General features: G+C 39.5%; 1 protein-coding gene across 1 annotated transcript in view; it reads left to right on the top strand.

Annotated features, from left to right (window-relative positions):
• MILR1 (mast cell immunoglobulin like receptor 1) overlaps window positions 1–19,588 on the top strand; it is a 339,675-nt gene that overhangs the window by 156,137 nt on the left and 163,950 nt on the right. Inside the window, exon 6 of the mRNA XM_044079434.1 lies at window positions 16,622–16,680. Coding sequence (XP_043935369.1) covers window positions 16,622–16,680 — 59 coding nt within the window. The remainder of the gene's footprint in view (window positions 1–16,621; window positions 16,681–19,588) is intronic.

Raw genomic sequence — 19,588 nt, 5'->3', positions numbered from 1 at the left:
CCTTTTTCTTGCGGATATCATGGATGTGTTCGTAGATCCTATTTTTCAAACTTCTTTCAGTTTTGCCTATATAGTAGGCATAACATAGGGAGCAATAAACCAAATAAACCACACCCTTGGTTTGACAGTCGTAATAACCCTTCACTAGCATAACCTTATTTCTGTTAACGTGACTGAGGCTTGGAATGGAAAGATCACTTTTGTTGGTAATAAATCTGCACTGGGAACAACGTCCACATGCAAAGGTTCCTACTTTACTTCTAGCCCCTCCAGTAGTGTTGGTTACCTTGTTGTTACGCTCAAACACCCTTTTTAAATTTAACCCCTCCTAAAACTAAATTTTAGGGGGAAATTAAATACTTTTAAGCTATTGGGCATAATTTTAAACATCTCCCAGTATTTACAAATGATCTGCTTAATGTGGATCGTATCTTGATTATATGTAAGTACAAAAAACTGGTAGCCTCCAGTGTTGTTGTTCCAGGTGTAATTGCTCACCTCTGGTATTTTATTCCTGTCCTCTGATGGCACCCAGGGGGCAGATACGGGGTGTTAAATTCAAAATTCAATGGGGTATACATTTATTTTCCCTCTATAGAGTAACACAGCCTCAAATCTACAGACACAGAGATTCCTGAACTTTGTAAATAGAAACACCAGTGACCACAAAGTGAATATACCCACTAGAGGCTCCAACATATTAGACTTCATACTCACAAATATGGGAGAATGCTGCATCCCCTCCAATGTTTCATCCTCCCTGGTAAGGTCTGAACATAAAGTTGTTTCCTTCAAAAATCAAAATCAACTTCATAATCCCAATGAAACTAGCAACAGTTAGGAAATATTCCAAAGCAAATTACCTTTTATTAAGTAATGGTTTATCAAAATTCACTGCCTCTCCAAATCCACAGAACACAGCAGCCACTGCTGAATTGCTCTCAGAATCTCTGTACAACCATGCCAATGGCTGTATACAGGCTGCTGTACCTACCAGAAGTAAGGCCAGACCTAGACCCAGAAACAAACTGCCCTGGTGGTAACCTAAATTAAACAGGGTATACAACAAAGGCAAACATTAAGGCAAAAATCAGGAGGGGTAAGTCCTATAAAGATAAAAAACTCTCACAACCATCTGCTAATTAGGTCAAGCAAACCCACCTTTGAGGTTAAGATACCCACCCAGGTGAAAGATAATCCGAAGGTTTTCTGCAGCTATGTCAGGAACCACAAGGGCAGCACACAGCAATGTACTTGGCTGATGGTTAATGGTGCCATGTTCACCAAGCCTGGCGATACAGTGAACTTGTGAGCACACAAAATTCAATTCCAACATTATCCCCCTCCCACCTCCAAATATTGCCCTATTAATACCCTCAAACATAACCCCTCCAACTATAACTAGGTAGGATGTACTGGCTGCACTCACTAAAGCCAAGAACATGGCTTCAATGGGCCCTGATAATATCCCAGGATGCCTCCCGAACAGTCTAAAATATGGCTTATCAGGAACCCTGGAGTCATTATTTAACTATAGTCTTAAAACAAATTTGTGCCACTTGAATGGAGGACTGCAATGGTTACTCCCCTTCATGAGGGAGGACCTTCAACCGATCCTGGAAACTACAGACCCATTAGTCTGACAAGTCTTATTTGCAAAGCCATGGAAAGAATGAACATGGACATTATCAGCAAGGACATTGGAGACTTCCAGATATTGGATCCATCCTAGTTCAGCTTTGTCAAGGGAAGGTCATGCTTACTGAATCTAGTGGACTTCTTGAAAAGGTTAATAAGGCAATGGATGAGGGGAAAATGGTGCATACTGCCTAGATCTGGCTAAGGCATTTGGTACAATAGCCCACTCAGACATTGTCAGCAAACTTACAGAAGTAGGTATAAACCCCCTTATAACATGCTGGATAGCTAGCTGGCTCACTGATAGGGCCCAGAGGGTTAGAATATGTGAGGCCACCTCCACAAAGAGGCTGGTCACAAGTGGAGTCACTCAGGGCTCTGTGTTAGGCCCATTCCTTTACTTCTCAGATGTCAAGGCCAATGTCAATGGCCTCTGACTAGCCAAGCTGGCAGATGATTGCAAGCTGGCAACAGACACTGAATCCCCCCAAGATGAGAACACTCTGCAGGAAGGTGTAATCCAGATAAATGGTTGGTGCCAAAGTCATGACTTAGAACTCAATACCAAGCAATGCATTATAGCACCTTTTGGGAGGTCTGCCACCTTGGGTAGCTACATAATCAATAAAACACCCTTAAATGTTGATTCACTAGTCAGGGATCTATATCACCTTTGGTATGTATTGACCAGAAACATGCAACAACTGGAACGTCCACACAGGTTTCATACAAAGAGTAAACACAATGTCCTACACTGAGCCCTTCAAAGCCCTGTCTCTTTACTCTGCATCATACAGACTTCGGAGGGTTGATCTTTCTCTGGTGCACAAGGTATCCCTGGACCCTGTTTTGATGGTTCTTTTGCATGTCCACAAAACCAACAGCATCAGAACCACTAAATTAAAAGACCTAAATTTTGCTTCCACATAAATAGGACATGCTGGAGAGACAGATATGTTTCTTAGAGAATTCCCATTCTCTGGAACAGGCTCCCCATCCGTGTGAAGCAGATGTTCTCCCTATTCCTATTTAAGCACAACTTGGACCAATTGATGTGTAATTGTCATTCTCCCCTGGTCTGGTTCCTATATCTCTGATGGACAGAGAAAATTAGTAAATCACCCCCTATATATCAAATTTGTGGGTCACATCTGGGTTGCACGGCTAGGCTTTTAAGGACCCTCATGGTTGTTAGTCTAGTATACACCTATGAACCTATGAATATTCATAAACATAAATGAGCAATGCAAATGATCTATAGGCCTGCTCATCTACTAGAATTCAAAATTATCAGCAGTTTTCTACAACTATCTCCAATTCATGGTTTTGAACATTGGCAAACTTACTGACTTCTAAAAATATCTTGTCTCTTTGCTTTGTACATATTTAAGCACCACTCCCAACAATATTTAATCTAAAGATAGATATGGCTATATGTCCTCATACCATCTTTGCCTTTCTTCCAAAGTTGTTGCATTTACTATATGCAATAAATATTTTATGTCTTTATCTTGCGCATATTTAAGCTTAATTCCTTACAATATGTAATCTAAAGGGGAAAGCCCACCCATTTTTTCTCACTTATATTTTGCTGCATTCACTGTCTGCAGAATATGGGACCTTGCAGGCTTCTCACATTCTTTCCAGCAGGTCATATCGTTTGTCTACATAATTGCATTTATCTGTCACAGAAATATTATTCTGATGTCCCTATCTGTTCTTTACAACTTAAAGATACTGTGCCAGGACTCTTTCTGTGCTTTCAGGTTTACAAGAATAACAAAATTATACTGACTGTATTCCACTTCAAATCATAAAGAATTCCTGATCAAGCTAACTAATTACCCATTTGCTGCTTGATTCTTTACTAGATGGTTTAGTAGTGAGGTCTACATATGTAATCTCTTTACTTTCCATCCACTGCTTTGGGCATTTCTCAGTTGCAAACCTTGTGCCTCAAAGAGCTGACTATTTTCATTACTTTCAGACCTCCAGTTATCTAGAAGATACCAGCTGACATCTTAATGTTCATAGCTTATTTAATAAGCAGTCATGAAAAACAAACACTTTCCTTGTTTCATGTAAAAATATCTGTATCATCCTCACTCAAAATGAGGGTGACCGCGGTGGTGCAGCAGTTAGCGTTGCTGCCTCACAGCAACAGGTTCTCTGGTTCAATCCTTAGCTGGGGTGCCTTCTGTGCAGAGTCTGCATGTCCTCCCTGTGGTTGCATGGGTTTCCTCCCATATCCCAAAGACATGTTGTGGGTAGATTGGATACTCTAAATTGGCCTTAGGTGTGTGTGCGTGTGTGTGCCTTCTGTGGTAAGTTGGGTGCCGGGCTGGCAACTTGACACCGTAAAACTCCACTGCTAATCATGAGCAGACAGGTGATCTGCTGTGGCGACCCCTAACCAGGAAAAGCCAGAAGAAGAAGATCTTGACTCAAAATGTCAGTAGCACTATATGTATAGCTCACATAATTCATTAACTCATACCTGTTTATGAACATTATATAAGATTTCTGCATTTTTTAATATGTATTCAACTTACATAAATCTTGTGGCATCAAATGGAATTTCTTATCATGATTGACAAAACTGCTACTGATATTTTTATGTCTGCCAAATACAGTCATGGAAATATTCACGTTTATGTGGCTGCTTTTGAAAATATGCAGGTTTTCTACATTTTGCTAGTATTTCAAAACTACTTCAATCTGCAGAAAATTGCCCTATTATAGGTAAAAACGTAACAACCAAAACTACTGCATACATAAAATGAAAATGACATAAAATGCCAATAAGAACAGCCAAATTAAAGTAATAATGTCAAAAACAGTGTCTACATAATACATTTCAAATGTATGTAAATAGGACAACTCATAAAATCTTCAAAAAGCAACTATGAGAAAAATTTAGCAACCATAGCCAAAGATAACCATAAGGCTTTCTTCAGCTACCTCTGTAACCTAAAAGGTAGGACTCAGATGTGTGCTGAACTAATTGTGTATGGCATCACACACACTGACTCTGCAGAAATTGCAAACCTGCTAGCAGACAGGTTTGGCAAACATTTCACCCCCCCGTCCCCCCTAAGCATACCACAAACCATGTTTTCATCATCGGCTCCTCCCTGCATCTTCAAAGAGCAAGTCATCAATGCTCTCTACAAGGCTATGAACACAGCCTCCATGGGACAAGATGGCACTCCAAGCTGCATTCTTAATGTTCTAAAACAAGAGCTAGCTACTCCATTAGGCACTCTATTCAACTGCAACCTGAGTACTGGCTTTGCCCCCACTGAATGTTATCCCCCTCCACAAGGGTGGCTCAACAACAGACCTGGGTAACTATAGACCCATATGTTTAACCAGCGTCATCTGTAAGGCAATGGAACAAGTCATCATGGACCTCATAAATAAGGATATAGATGACCTCCAAACCCTGGATCTATTCTAGTTTTGTTTTGTCAAGGGCAGGTCATGCCTGTTAAACCTTATGGACTTTTTTGAGAACATGACCAGTGCCATAGACAAAGGTAAAGCCATGCGCACAGCATATCTTGACTTGTTCAAGCCCTTCAACACTAACCTACATTCAGGCATCATTGCCAAACTAACCCGGTTGAATATCAAGTCCTGTTTTGTCAGGTGGGTTGAAAACTGGCTCACAGGTCAACAACACTCAGTAAAAGTGGGTGACTTTATCGCTACCAGCAGACCTGTTACCAGTGGGGTCCTACAAGGGTCAGTGCTGGGGCCCCTCTTATTTGGCATATACTTCTCAGAAGTCCAGACCAAAACAGAGGGGCTGTGGCTAACCAAGTTTGTGGATGACTGCAAATTAGGTGCTGTCATTGAATCCCCTGGTGATGTTAGTGTACTTGAAAAGGGGCTTACGCAGACCAAAGACTGGTGCCAAAGCCATCTTAAACTAAGTGCTAAAAATGCATCATAATTCTCCTTTGGTAAAAACAATGTCCCTGATGATTATAAAATAAACAATAATACACTAAGTACCAATTCAGTAGTGAGAGACCTGGGAACACAAGTTGACTGTGACCTCAACTTTGACCACCATGTATCAACTGTGGTGAGGAAAGCATTCTACATCACTCACCTGATTAGCAAAGGCATCGCCTCAAGAGCAAAAGAGGCTATAACCCCCCTGTACCTGTCCCTCATCAGACCTATTATTGAATATAATGTCCCCTTTGGGAGGAACTTGAGAGAACTCCCATGAGATTGAGATTTCTAACTAAGAAAATTCAGGGTCTCCAGCACGTCTTATACGGGCAGACTGAAGTCACTGTCACTGTACTCAGTAGGGTATTGACTAGTTAGAGGTGACTTATGTCTGGTTTACAGGGCTATCTCTGACCCAAATCTAATGGAAATGTTGCACATCTGTAAGTCAGATGGGACTACAGTTACCCATTTCAGGGACTTCAATCTAGTCTACAACATAAACAAGACCTACTGGACAGACAGATACATCTCTCAGAGGTTACCACTCCTCTGGAATAGGCTTCCAATCCATATCAAGCAGAGCACCTGCATGACCCTGTTTAAGCGCAACCTGGACGACTGTATGGGAAACCATAAATTTCTGCCAGGGATTGCCCTGGTTTCTCTCCTGGTCATGGGTAGTCCTTGCTAGAAAAACATTGGGCATAGATGATATCTCTCATCTAGTATTATGTTGAGATTTAATGGCTGGGTTTGTAAAGACCCTTGGGTAAATAGCCTAGTAACATCCTATGAACCTATGAACAGAAGGTCAGTAAATATCCATCATAAATCAATAAGGGGAAAGAAGAATAAGATGTGATATATAGATAATGGCCTACATCTTCAAATGTCAGCCTTGTTTGAAGGACAAAACATGAAAAGCAAACCAGTAAGAAACATTTAATAGAATTTTAACTGCATTAATATGGAAAACTGAAAACACTCCATTGGCCCTACGGAGAATGGCAGATCATTATAGTCAGTGGAGCAGAAATGCAGAATGCCTTGGCTGGAGTGCTTAAGCTTTGAGATAGAATGGCATACTGGAGCAATGTAAGGATGAACGGAGAGACATACAATAGTAGGCTGTGAAGAAAAGTGATAGTGTTGTTTTTACATAGACCTATTCATTACTGAATACAATTAAAATGTTTTAAGGGATCACAGTTTTGTTATATTTAAGGATATAAAACAAGGAACATATCAGTTCTGTTTGTAAGGTCTGCAGCTGGGAAATATTGGTTGCTGAGGCCTCTGAATGTATATGTAGTCCATTTTCAATCTGTGGGATGAATGCACCTTCAGATATGGTAACTCTGGTTTCAGGAAATAAAATATAAATGGATGCTTTCAGTTGTTCTAGTTTTCTAACTTTCACAGTGAAAGTATGGAATAAAGGAAGACTGAGAATGAAACCAAAGTCCTAAGTATTTACTGCTTGGGATATCTTGCTAATTCCTGTAGCTGTCCCAAATGAAAAGCTGCCTAATGACTTATCAAACCAAAACTGATTCTAGATTTAAGTCATCAAAGCAATGAGTGTAAAATGTCACTTTTCCTCCCATTCTCCTAGATTGTGTGACTCATAGTATATTGAAGTTGAGGATGGGAGCACAGTGGCCCACTACACCCACGACAATTTGTTTACAGCTGTATTTTTACATTCATTGGCTTAAATCTATGATGAGCTGCAGTTTGATAAAATGCTACAAAACTGTACCAAATAGTGCAATTCTGATTTTATTTATTTGCTTATTTTCTTTTATTTTTACATTTAGTTATAGTTAGTTAGAGGCAAGTCATTACTCGCTGCTAGCTATATCCTTTTGTACCACCATACTGATAGTTTACCCTTCAGGGTTAGAAAGCAGAAACGTGTGTTACACTTAGGGGTGGCCTGTAAGTTTGTGAAATCAAGAGGCAGAGAGTTAATGTATAAAAAATATGCAGGCCACTGGGACCAAGCACTGCAGTACCCAAAGCTAAATACTGATGATAGAAAGATCAACTTAAACTGACCTTATCTTGTAATCACATTTACAACATCAGCTGTTGGAGTTTGATGGGTATTGAAAAATACAAGGTTTTCAGTGAAAGGGTTGTATGAAATAGAATAAAGAGTATTCAAAATATTAGTAAATAAAGCTCCTGATACATTGTTATTATCTGAGCAATATTCCATTAAGTTATGTTAGTAGCATTTTGAATGTTGTGGTAGAACTGCGTTTCCTAAAGTCTATATAATTTGAGGCTGAGTTTTTTGTTTAATCATTTAGTTGAGTCTGACTCTTGATGATCTGATGGACTTTAGCACACATGGCCTGCCTGTGAACAATTGTTTCTTTAAGTTCTTAAATAATTAATATTTATTATTTTAGTAAAGCTGTCCGTCCATGTTAGACTCTGCCACCCCTTCTTTTGCCTGTGAACTTTCCCATTATCAGTGCCTTCGCTAGTAAATCATGTCTTCCAATCACATGGCCAAAGAACTTGAATTTTAGTGTTACCTTCAGTTCTTCCAGTGAAAAGTCTTGGTTTATTTCTTTAAGTATTGAATAAGTTGATCATTGTTTAAAAGCATTGATTTCCCACTGCATAGCCTTTCCAGTTCCCGCAGACATATGTTAATACTAGGAGAAAAAAACATTATTTTGACTATACAGCCCTTTGCTGACAATGTGATGTCTTAGCTGTTTAAAATCTTAACCAGCTTTGCCATAGCTTTCCTTCCAATAGTCGAGTCATTTAATTTCTTAGTTGCAGTCATCATGTACAGGCATCTTTGAGACCAGAAAAATAAAATTTGCCATTGCCTCCAGTCTTCCCAATCTATTTGCAAAAAAAAAAAAAAATGAACCGGCAGGTAGACACAGTTTTAGTTTTATGTGTTGTTGAACAAGCCAGATTTAGTACTTTCTACTGTCACCTTCATCATCAGGTTCTTGTTCTCTTCCTCCCTTTCATTCACTGGAGTGGTACCATCTGCATTTCTGAGGCTGCTAACATTTTTCCTGTCAATTTTCATTAAGTGTCTGATTTTGTTGAATCCAGCATTTTGCATGATATATTAAGTGTATAAATTAAATAAGTAGGGGTAAGAATGCACAGCCTTGTCGCTCTACTTTCCCAAACTTGAACCATTCACTTATTCAATATTCAGTTCTAACTGTTGCTCCGTGTTCTGTACCCAGATTCCTCAGGATGCAAATAAGGTGACCCTGTAATCCTCATTTCTAAAAGAACTTGCCACAGTTTGTTATGGTCCACACCGTCATATAATTTAGAGCAATTAATAAAGCCGAAGTAAATATGTTTCTTAAACAGTTGTAATTTCTCTGTTATCCAGAAGATGTTGGCAATATGATCTCTGATGCCTCTGCCCCTTCTAAAAAGGTCTTAGTTTATAAACCGCTGGAGTCTAGTTTGTAGGATTTTTGTGCATTCCATTCTAACACATGTAACAACTGCAATTGTTTGATAACTTGACCACTTTTTACCATTGCCCTTTTTGGGATTGGAATATAAACTCACCCGTTCCAATCCAATGGTCTATGTTGTGTTTTCCAAATTAGCTGGCAAATTGTAGGCAACACTGTAACAGCATCAGTTTGTGGGATTTTAAACAATTCACAAGTTCCGTCACTTCCTGCAGCCCTGTTATTAGCAAGGCTTTTTAAGGCTCATTTAACTTCATACTCCAGGATGTCAGATGCTAGATGACAGAACATACCATTGCACTTGTCAGTGATGTTATGCTCCTTCTTTTATAGTTCTTCTATATATTCCTACCACTTCTGCTTAAAATATTTTACTCCTGCTAGGTCTCACCCATCTTTTTCTTTTACTATGCCCACTTTACCTGGAAATTTCCTGTAAAATTGTCAATTTTCTTGAAAACAAAGGTTGTAATTCACATAGGTTCATAGGTTCATAGGTTTATACTAGGCTATCTGCCCTAAGGCATTTATAAGCCTAGCCCAAAGTTTTGTGGCTTACGCCACCCCTTATGTTAAAAAATATTGTGCCCATTAGTTTGTTGTGCCTCTATCCAGCAGTGACACAGAGATGATTCCCAGGGTAAACCTACGATCTCCCATCCACCGGTCAAGATTTCTCTTGAACAGAGCCAGCGAGGTGCTCTGCCTCACATGGACCGGGATTTTATTCCACAGCATAGGGAGTCTCTGAGTGACAAATCTATCCCTCCAGCATGTCTTATTTATATCCGTGCTAAGGTTTAAGTCGCTTGCTCTAGTGGATCCGGTAGATTTGGATTTTTTGAGGTGGAGCATGTCCATTAATTCCGGGTTGGACATGGCCTTGTATGTCAGGCACAGGTCACCTCTGAGCAGATGGTATGCGACTGAATAGAGCTGGAGTTTCTTCAGTCTGGCAGCATATGACAGATTTTGGAATCCCTTTATCCTTTTGGTGAGGAACTTTAGCTGCAGGTGTCGGGTGAGATACATCCCGAATGGGGCATTGTACTCGATCATTGGTCTGATAAGTGAAGAGTACAGGGGAACAATGACCTCATTTGATCTGGATGTGAATCCCTTCATGATCAGGTGGGCAATGTAGAAGGTCTTTCTAACCACTTTAGCAATGTGAGTGTCAAAAGAAAGGCCACTGTCAACCTGGGTCCCCAGGTCCCTGATAACCTCTTCTGTGCTTAGTGGATTGCCACCTATATGGTAGCTTGGTGTTACCTTGTTTTTCCCGAAGGGTATGACTATACATTTTTTGGCATTTAACTTCAGGCCATGGCTCTGGCACCAGCTATCAGTTTCCGTGAGACCCTCTGAAGGATATCTGTGTCCGATGTACTTTCCACTATGGCCCAGTTTGCAGTCATCTGCAAACTTTGTCAGCCATAGTCCTCCTATGTTTGCCTGTACTTCTGAGAAGTAGATGCCGAACAACAGGGGCCAAGGACTGAGCCCTGTGGGACACCACTTGTGACCGGCTTGGAGTCTGACATGGTGCCAGCAACTCTAACCCTGTGGGTTCTGTCCTTTAGCCAGTTTGCAACCCATCTTGTGACATATGGGTTTACATTTAAGCTGGTAAGTTTCTCTATAATACCTGAGTGGGGTATTGTGTCGAAAGCTTTTGCAAGGTCAAGGTAGGCTGTATGGACTGCCTTTCCTCATCAATGGCCTTGGTGACTGTTTCAAGAAGTCGACCAAGTTCAAAAGGCATGATCTGCCCTTGACAAAGCCAAACTGGGTCAGGTCCAATGTCTGCAAGTCCCCTATGTCTTTGTTTATGAGTTCCATTATGATCCTCTCCATAGCTTTGCAGACCAGGCTTGTTAAGCTTATGGGGCGGTAATTACCAGGGTCCGTAGAGGCACCGCCTTTGTGGAGTGGGACCACAGTTGCCGTACGCCACTCCTTGGGCACGTATCCTGTGGTAAGGCTAAGATTAAACAGCTGCCTTATGTGCAAGTTTAGTTCCTCATTGAGTTCGTGTAGCACACAGCTGGGGACACCATCCGGTCCCATTGATGCTGTGTTTTTAGCTTTAGAGAGAGCAGCTTTTACCTGCGCATTTGAGATGTCTGGGAGGCTACACTCCACTGGGATAGTTATCTCTCCTTTTGGGGGGGAGAGGGGGGTGAAGTTTGCACTGAACCTGTCTGCCAGTATGTTGGCAATGTCTGTGGGTTCAGTGATTTTTGTATCATTTTGGACTAATTCTGAGCATATCTGGGAGATTCCACCCAGGTTTCTAACATAGCTGAAGAAGGCCTTATGATTGTCTTTTGAATCTATGGCAATTTTTCTCTCAAAGTTGGCCTTGGATGATTTTATGAGTGCTCGTATTTTTTACTAATAATGATCAAGGGTGTCTTCTCTTTTATGGATTTTGCTCTATCATGTAACAGCTTTCTCCTCTTATTATAAAGTTTGTTTATGGCTGGGGTCCACCAGACTGGACGTTTGCCCTTGGTGGAAAGAGTCTTGGTTTTATTAGGGATTGCCTGATCCATGCAGTCCTGGAGGTGTTCGTAGAAGGCATTTGTAAGGGCTTCCGCAGCTTGGGTTGTGGTTTCCACTGGCTCGGGGGTCTTGAAGGATACCACACCAGTCTTGAGTAGTATGAAGTTTGCTTTAGAGAAGTTCTTCACTGTGGTCTTTTTTGTTTGGGGTGGGGGCGAGATGTGGATTTCCAGTGAGATTAGTTTATGATCTGATCTCACCAATGAGGGATATACTTCCGGTGTGGAGCATTTTGTCCCCATGTTTGCGATGATGAGATCTAGTATATTTTCTCCTCTTGTGGGAACAGTGACTAGTTGTTCCATGGCATTTGAATTTATGAACTCCAGGAACCTTTGGGCTAAAAAGTTGGGTCTTGAGTAATGTTCCCAGTCTATATTCGGGTAGTTGAAGTCACCCAATATAATGGTGTTTGGAGATACATTTATACCCTCCAGTGTCTTCAGGAAGGCTGTGTGGGGTTCCTGAGTTTGAGAGGGTGGCCTGTAGCATGCTACAAATTGTAGAGCAGTTTTGCCTATGGTTAATTGCACCTGGATGGTTTCCGATGCTTCGTGCATTGCCACCAACCTGGAGGTGTGGGTATCCTTGATGAATATGGATACACCCCCTCCTTTTGTGGTGTGGTCCGGGTTTTGGGGCGGAACGCATGATATGAGGTAAAACCTGATAGTGCCGGGGTGCTCTCAGGAGCCTTGAACCAGGTTTCAGTTACAGCACAGACATCGATGTCCTCCATACTGAGAAGGGCCTCGAGTGCGTGCATTTTGAGATTTAGACTTCTGGCATTGAGCAGCATTACCCTTAGTTTCTTCCCATTTTTGTTTTCTAGGGTGGTAGGTTTAGAATTTGAGCCTTGCCTAAAAAAGGCACTATGGGGATGGCAAGAGCCTTAGCCAATATCCGAATCCCAGGGGTGACAGGTGCAAGCCGTCCCTTGAAGCAGCGTGGCTTGTCAAGCATGTCATCCCAGGCAGACAGACACTGGATCCCCTTTGAATGACACCAGAAATTAAGCCAATTGTTAAAGCTGATCATCTTGTCTCTATGTTGTGGCATCATTCTTGGTGAAGGAAGGATACTGCTCACGGTCAGGGTCATACCTGCCTGGGCTACATAATCAGAGAGCTCCTCTATGTCTCTTTTCATGTAGTCCAGGGAGGTACGTCTCAGGTCGTTCACACCAGCATGGACAATGACTGTGTCATATTTGTACTTGCTGTGGAGTGACCCGAGTGCTTGTGTTATGTGGCGGATTCTAGCACCCAATAGGCAGCTTACTGTGACCCTCTCCTTATTCAGCCTGGTGAGTGGGACGTCAGTGTGTCTGACTATGGAGTCACCTATGACAAGTATGTTTGGTGTTGTATTTAGCCTTAAGGGCTGTGACTGCTTTGCACACTGATTTTGTGGTTTATGTGTTGCCTGTGGTGTGTCATGAGGTGGCAGTTGCTTGGGTGTCTGCTTTGGAGGCCTCTGCTGTTTAGGTAAATTTTTGCTCAGAGCCTCCGAGTATGTCTTTGTGTGTTTATGTGTTTGATTCATTGTTGTGATAGCTTTATGTGAGACTGGTTTTGTGGTGTGTGTAGTTGCCTTCTCCTCCTGTCTGGTCTTGCCAGTCCTGAGTTGAGAGAGCTCAGCCTCCAGTTTGGCCAAATAGCTGCATCTCTCGCAAGTATTTGTGTTATGTGGGAGGAGGAGAGGGTTGTCTGTGTACATGAGGCAATTGTAACATTGCCTCAATATTCCCAGATTCACCAACTGGACAGGAGAGGACGCCAGCATCTGGCCCTTCGACATGCTAGAGAAATTAAGAAGTTAGGGGTGTAACTGAATAAGAGAGGACTTAGTAAGGAAGTGGGTACTCCTGGGGGGGGGGGTCGCTAGTGAGGGACTTTGTATAATACAGAAGTGCTAAAAACCTTTCTTCCAGTTCATTGCACAGCTCATGTAAGGATGCCTCCTAATCCCTTCTTGCCATTCTCTGAACCTGCATTTAATTTGACATATTTTTCTCAAACTCCATTGCCTTTTTTACTCTCCTTTCCTCTGCCACATCTAATGTCTCTACAGACAGATAGATGTTCTGCCTTCTTAATTTTCTTTCTGTTTAGAAGAGTTTGTTGTCATCTCCAGGACAATATCATGAACTTCTGTCCATAGTTCTTGAGGTGCTTTATCCACCAGGTCTAATTTCATAAATATGTTCTTCACCTTCATTACATATTATTTTACAATTTTCTTGAGCTCATATTTAATTGACCTGGAGACTTTTTCTGTTTTCTTTCATTTAGTTTCTAAGAAACTGATGGTCTGGCCCACAGTCCTCTCCAGGTCTTATTTTTATTTACTGTGTAGAACTATTTCTTCTTTGACTCCAAAATATATAGTCATTCTGAACTTCACAAAAGCCATTTGATGATATCCATCTATAAAGATGCCTCTTGGTCTGTTAAAAAGAGTATTTGCTATCACTAGGGAACTATCTTAGTAGAATTCTACTACTCTATGTTTTGTTTCATTTTGTGCCCAAAGGACAAACTTGCCCGTCCTTCCAGCTGTATTTTGACTACCAACTTGAGTATTGTGGTCCCCTATGATGAATGTAACATTTTTTAGTGTTATTTTTGAAAGGTGTTGCATATCCTCATAAAAGTGGTTGACTCTGAGTAGTTCATATTTACCCAGATGAGGTCTATGCTGAGAAGAAATGAAAAATTAAGTATTTTGAAAAAAGAGCTCAAGGGAGTGGATATAATTGTTTAACAAAGGAGGAGTTCCTCTTTGGAAATCAAAGTGTTGATGGACCCGTTCCATAGATCTTGAATGACACCTGCACAGTGACAGACTAGATGTAGTAGCTAATATTTAGCAATAAAATGACATAGCTGAAGCATCATGAAAAATATTTGCAGTTTAGTTGTCTTCTTCATTAGCAATAATGATATACTTTTGACAGTCTAGTTGGATAGATGAGCTTTCAAAGGTGGACTAGCTCTACTCACTAAGTTTCATGACTTCATTGAATTCCCTAGTGATTTCTGCAGTCAATCTAATCCTCACTTGACAGTGTTTTGGGAAAAATATTTGCCCTAAAATGGTGAGGAGGTATTGACAAGCTATGTTTTATGTCATATCACCTTGTACTTCTGCTTCAGCCTGTTAGGAACAGATTGAACTGCACTAGGTGTGGGTAAGGATGAGTGAATATGAGCAGAAATGTTGTCCAAGTACATTATTTCATGATTTAATGTTAGAGAAATAGGCAGCTCTTACTTACTTGTGATGACGGCTTCAGGATGCTCAGTAATGGTGTTAGTAATGACGCACTAGGGTGTGCAGTGTTAGTAATGACTCACTACTGTATGCAGTGTTAGTAATGACTCACTAGGGTATGCAGTGTTAGTAATGACTCACTAGGGTATCCAGTGTTAGTAATGACTCACTAAGGCATGCAGTGTTAGTAGTGACTCACTAGTGTATGTGGTGTTAGTAATGACTCACTAGGGTATGTGGTGTTAGTAATGACTCACTAGGATATGCAGTGTTGGTAATGACTCACTAGGGTATGCAGTGTTAGTAATGACTCACTAGCGTATCCAGTGTTAGAAATGACTGATTAGGGTATCCAGTGTTAGTAATGACTCAGTAGGGTATGCGGTGTTAGTAATGACTCACTAGGGTATGCTGTGTTTGTAATGACTCAGTAGGGCATACAGTGTTAATAATGACTCACTAGGGCATGCAGTGTTAGTAATGACTCACTAGTGTATCCAGTGTTAGAAATGACTGATTAGGGTATGCTTACTTGATGTATGGTTGCCCTAGAAGGTTACCAGATCATGTTGGTCATGTCATTTGCAAGCAAGCTATGAATTTGGCATGTATATAGCCTATCCTGGCTAAAGTCTCAAAATGACTATATGATATCTTCCAAGGTCTGAAGGGATGGTTCATAGAATTTTGTGGACCAAATTATCATTAAAGACAGTGGACAAGGACAAAGTTACAAGATAATTCTATTCTCTATGCTGCATGAAACACATTCAACTACATTTCCGCCTGAGTCTGTATCAATGGGCCTTTGTGAATTTTTATCACTATTGCATTTCATATGCATTACTAAAAGCAAAATGAGTATCATCAGTTTATTCTTTTGTAATTGTGAAATGATGTTTGTATGTAAATGGTACACAGCTTTATTGTGAAATGATGGTTATATGTAAATGATACACAGCTTTAGGTCACAATTCTGTATGTCCTTTATTCTACTTTTATTATGGTACATCCAGCCTGTCCAGGCAGTCACTTATATTATTCATCTTATTGTATAAACACACCCCACACACTGTCATGGGATTTGATTCTGAGTTTCTGTTAAGTACAGAGAGCTTTTTTAAGTCTTAAGTTTGAATAATGGCTCTCAGCTTTATACTCTCCTTTCTAGAAGTAGAACAAGAAATTAAATAGAGGATTAGTGGTCAGTTTTGTGATGCACTAGTGTGGTCAGTCTTAAAGAGAAGGCTTAGTGTGAATTTCTGAGTAAATCACTTGGAATAATTGCTAAAGATGCAACTAAGAAAATATCAAAACTAGTAGCAATGAATCCAATGTTCTAAAATAATGCCACTATTGTTTAATGTCTTGCTGTCAACTAATTATTCCTCTGTTTATTGTTATTGCATTTATTACATTTGACATTGACTGATACGTTCTGGTAACTTAGTGCAGAAGATTAAGGTTAAGAGCTGCTATTGAGCTAAATCATGTAGTTCTGGATTTGACTCCTTTTTTCTCCATTTGCCTACTGCATGACTAAGCAACTTCTTTAACCAGACGTTGCTCCCAGGCCTACACTGACAGTGGGACACATTCGGACAACTTGGTTAACAAAACAAATATAAATAAAAGAAATTCTCTTTTTCAATAAAGAAAAAATGTCTGATACATTTCTCTTTCTAATTTAGAAAGTTGCATTCAGATCGTGTTCCATTACAAATACGAGAAGAAGCTACAGATACGACTGGTAAGCCTTGATATGTTCCTGCTATGTGTGGCTGAGTTAGTCAATGTGTACCATTCTGTAGGATACAAATTATGGTTTAACTACTCCTGCCTTCTTGTACTGCCTTTTCTTTTAATCTACATAGTTTTGCTAATCATAATTCTTATTTAGGTGTTGTGCAAGCCAGTAAAACTTCAATAATTAAAAAATGGTTAGGAGTTACAGGTCTTCTAAAAAAAGAATCCTGCAAATAATTTCATGGACCAACACAAGTCCAACATATACTACATGCAGTGCTGCAATAATGCTCCAAATGTGAGAATACAAATATGTTAAATACCATTCTGACATTAGAAATATACATAAAGTTTGTTAAGCACCTTTCACTTCTATTAAGCTTTCATCTTGTGACTACCACAAAACAGCAATAAAAAGTCAAACTGCTTTAAAAGCTGTAATACAGTTTGAGCTGCCTTATTTCTTTTTATGATGGCCAGTGGGAAGTCTATTGTAGTTTTTAAAGCTGTTATAGAATCAAATGTGCTCTTCTTCTGGATGCTGTCTTCATAGCAGTGCTTTCAAAGTTGTAAAGCCCATTGTGCTCCAACAGTTTTTTGTTGTTTTCTTCTTTTTTTGTCTGTCTTGTAGTACGTTAGAAAAGTCTGAGGGCATTGTGGCAGCAGTAAGTGTGTTCCAGCTATCAAAGCTGTAAAACATTTGCTTGAGCTACACTTTCTCTCTCTCTCTCTCTCTCTCTTTGTCTGTAACTGGTAGAACGTGGAGCTGGTAAAGCTCCATGTATTAAAAAGAATTCTGATCGCATTTCTGTAATCATAACCAAGCAGTTACATGTTCTCAAAATGCATGTCAAGATTCACCTCCCCGCATTTGCTTCACTCATCTGTTAAGATACATTTTTAAATATTTATTTCTTAAACATATAACAACTTAAGTTATGATAACAACTCAATCATAATGCATTTTGTTAAGTGACTTTCTAATTTAAGCCGTTCTATGCTCTGGTCTCACACTAGAACATAAACAGCAGGCACCGCAGATGACAGGAAACTGAAGTAACTTTCAACGCTGTAATACACTTTGCATGGCCACTCACAAAAATGAAAGTATTACAGTACAAAATGTATTATAGCCCTTAAAACTGTTACAAAATTAAATCTATACTTTGTTTCTGACCTTTGTCTGTAGAACAGTCCTAAGTGTGTTAAAACTTTCAAAGCTGAAAACACTTAATACTAGTACAGTTTATTTTTTTTCTTCTATTCCATGTGTCTCATAGTACATTGGAACAGTTAAAGTGCCATGTACTACAAATAATTTTGTGACTGCTCCCTACTGAAATGTTGGCACTCAAAATGCCAAGTGCTGACAAGCTGAAAAAAAAAAAGACTGAAAACACAGGAGAAGAGTGAATTTCAAAAATCACTCTTCGCTTTTAAACTTCTTTTTGCAGGGGGGCACCCCCCCCAAGCTTATGTATACCAACTCTGAGATCACCTTACCTTGGAGGAAAGAGAATATTCTGAGAGACGGCATCTCCATTCATTTGGCCATTCACTCTCCATATTTCAGGACTCGCTGTAGCAAGTCCCAACATTTCAAATGGTTACCTTTTATGGCAGCAGTAAGAGGAAAACAGCTTTTCTGTCTGTAATACTTAGTGTTCCTACACTTTCTTTTATAATTTTCTCGTAGCATTCAGATCAGATAAGGCTCCATATACTATATAAACTTATTATACTTCAATGAGTCAAACCAACTAGCTGTTTATTATTGAAATGGATGTCATGATTCCCTTCTCAGGGTTTGCTTTGCTCTGGCTATTAATGTGAATTTCTTTGCAGTTATTTCTTAAACATATATCATCATGGTTATGATCATTTTCTCACCCTCCCTTCTCTTCATATCCACTGTTTGAATCTTATACTCTGACATTTGTTTTATGAGTGAGTGAGTAATAAACCCTTGCACTTGTAAGAGGTCAGCAGTTTCAATGCTACATGCTATTGTATTTATCTTGTTTTAATAATGGTATATGTGTATTATTCTACATCATATGTTTATTAATATTTATATTTATGTCTGTACCTTATATTGTAACATTATGTCAGTTTCTACCTAGGAGTATATATATATATATATATATATATATATATATATATATATATATATATTATATATATATATATATATATATATATATATATATATATATATTTTTTTATTTTTTTTTTTTTTCAGTTCATTTATTTGTGTAGCTTTTCTCCCTGGGTCTCCGTTAAAAATGGATACAATTATTCAGACAGACTTTCCTGGTAAACAAATGTAAATAAATAAATAGACTGGATCATAATCCTTCGTATCCTGCATCCACTGGGCTTGTTATAGCTAAAAATAGCTGGAAATTTGCTGCAATTTTGTGGCCGAACCATTCTGGCTGTAACATAAAATCAGTTTAATAGTTCATTTATGCCTTAACAGCAGATCACAATTTTCATCTTTTTAAACAATGACTGGTAATCACTAAAACTAAGACACAGGCAAGAATTTGATCCTAGAATAAAATGCAGTCCAAAGAAAAATTAAGTGCCGAGAATTGACCACAAAGTTAAAATTTTCACAGTTGCGAAGTAAAACAATATTACCTAGGATCATACCTCTAACTGTCCAGATTTTTCCTAATACTTTTGGTCTTCTCCTCATAAAATGTGTGGCTTTCTGGCAGATCACTAATGGTCAAAGTCAATAAATAATAACTAAATAATGACAAACATTTGAGTTTCAGACTTCATATCCTTCCCAAAAATGCATATTTGAAATCTGTCCCTGGTTTTGGATCTTTGTTCCCACATTATTTTTGGCTTTGCCCATATTTCTTGGGCTTAGAGGTTAAGAAGTACATCTAGGATAG

This window comes from Protopterus annectens, chromosome 8.part0, assembly GCF_019279795.1.
Source record: "Protopterus annectens isolate FY-2018-M chromosome 8.part0, PAN1.0, whole genome shotgun sequence".
In the NCBI taxonomy this organism is placed as follows: Eukaryota; Metazoa; Chordata; order Ceratodontiformes; family Protopteridae; genus Protopterus; species Protopterus annectens.
The sequence above is the reverse complement of the archived record's forward strand: the minus strand, read 5'-3'. Positions and strand labels throughout refer to the sequence as shown.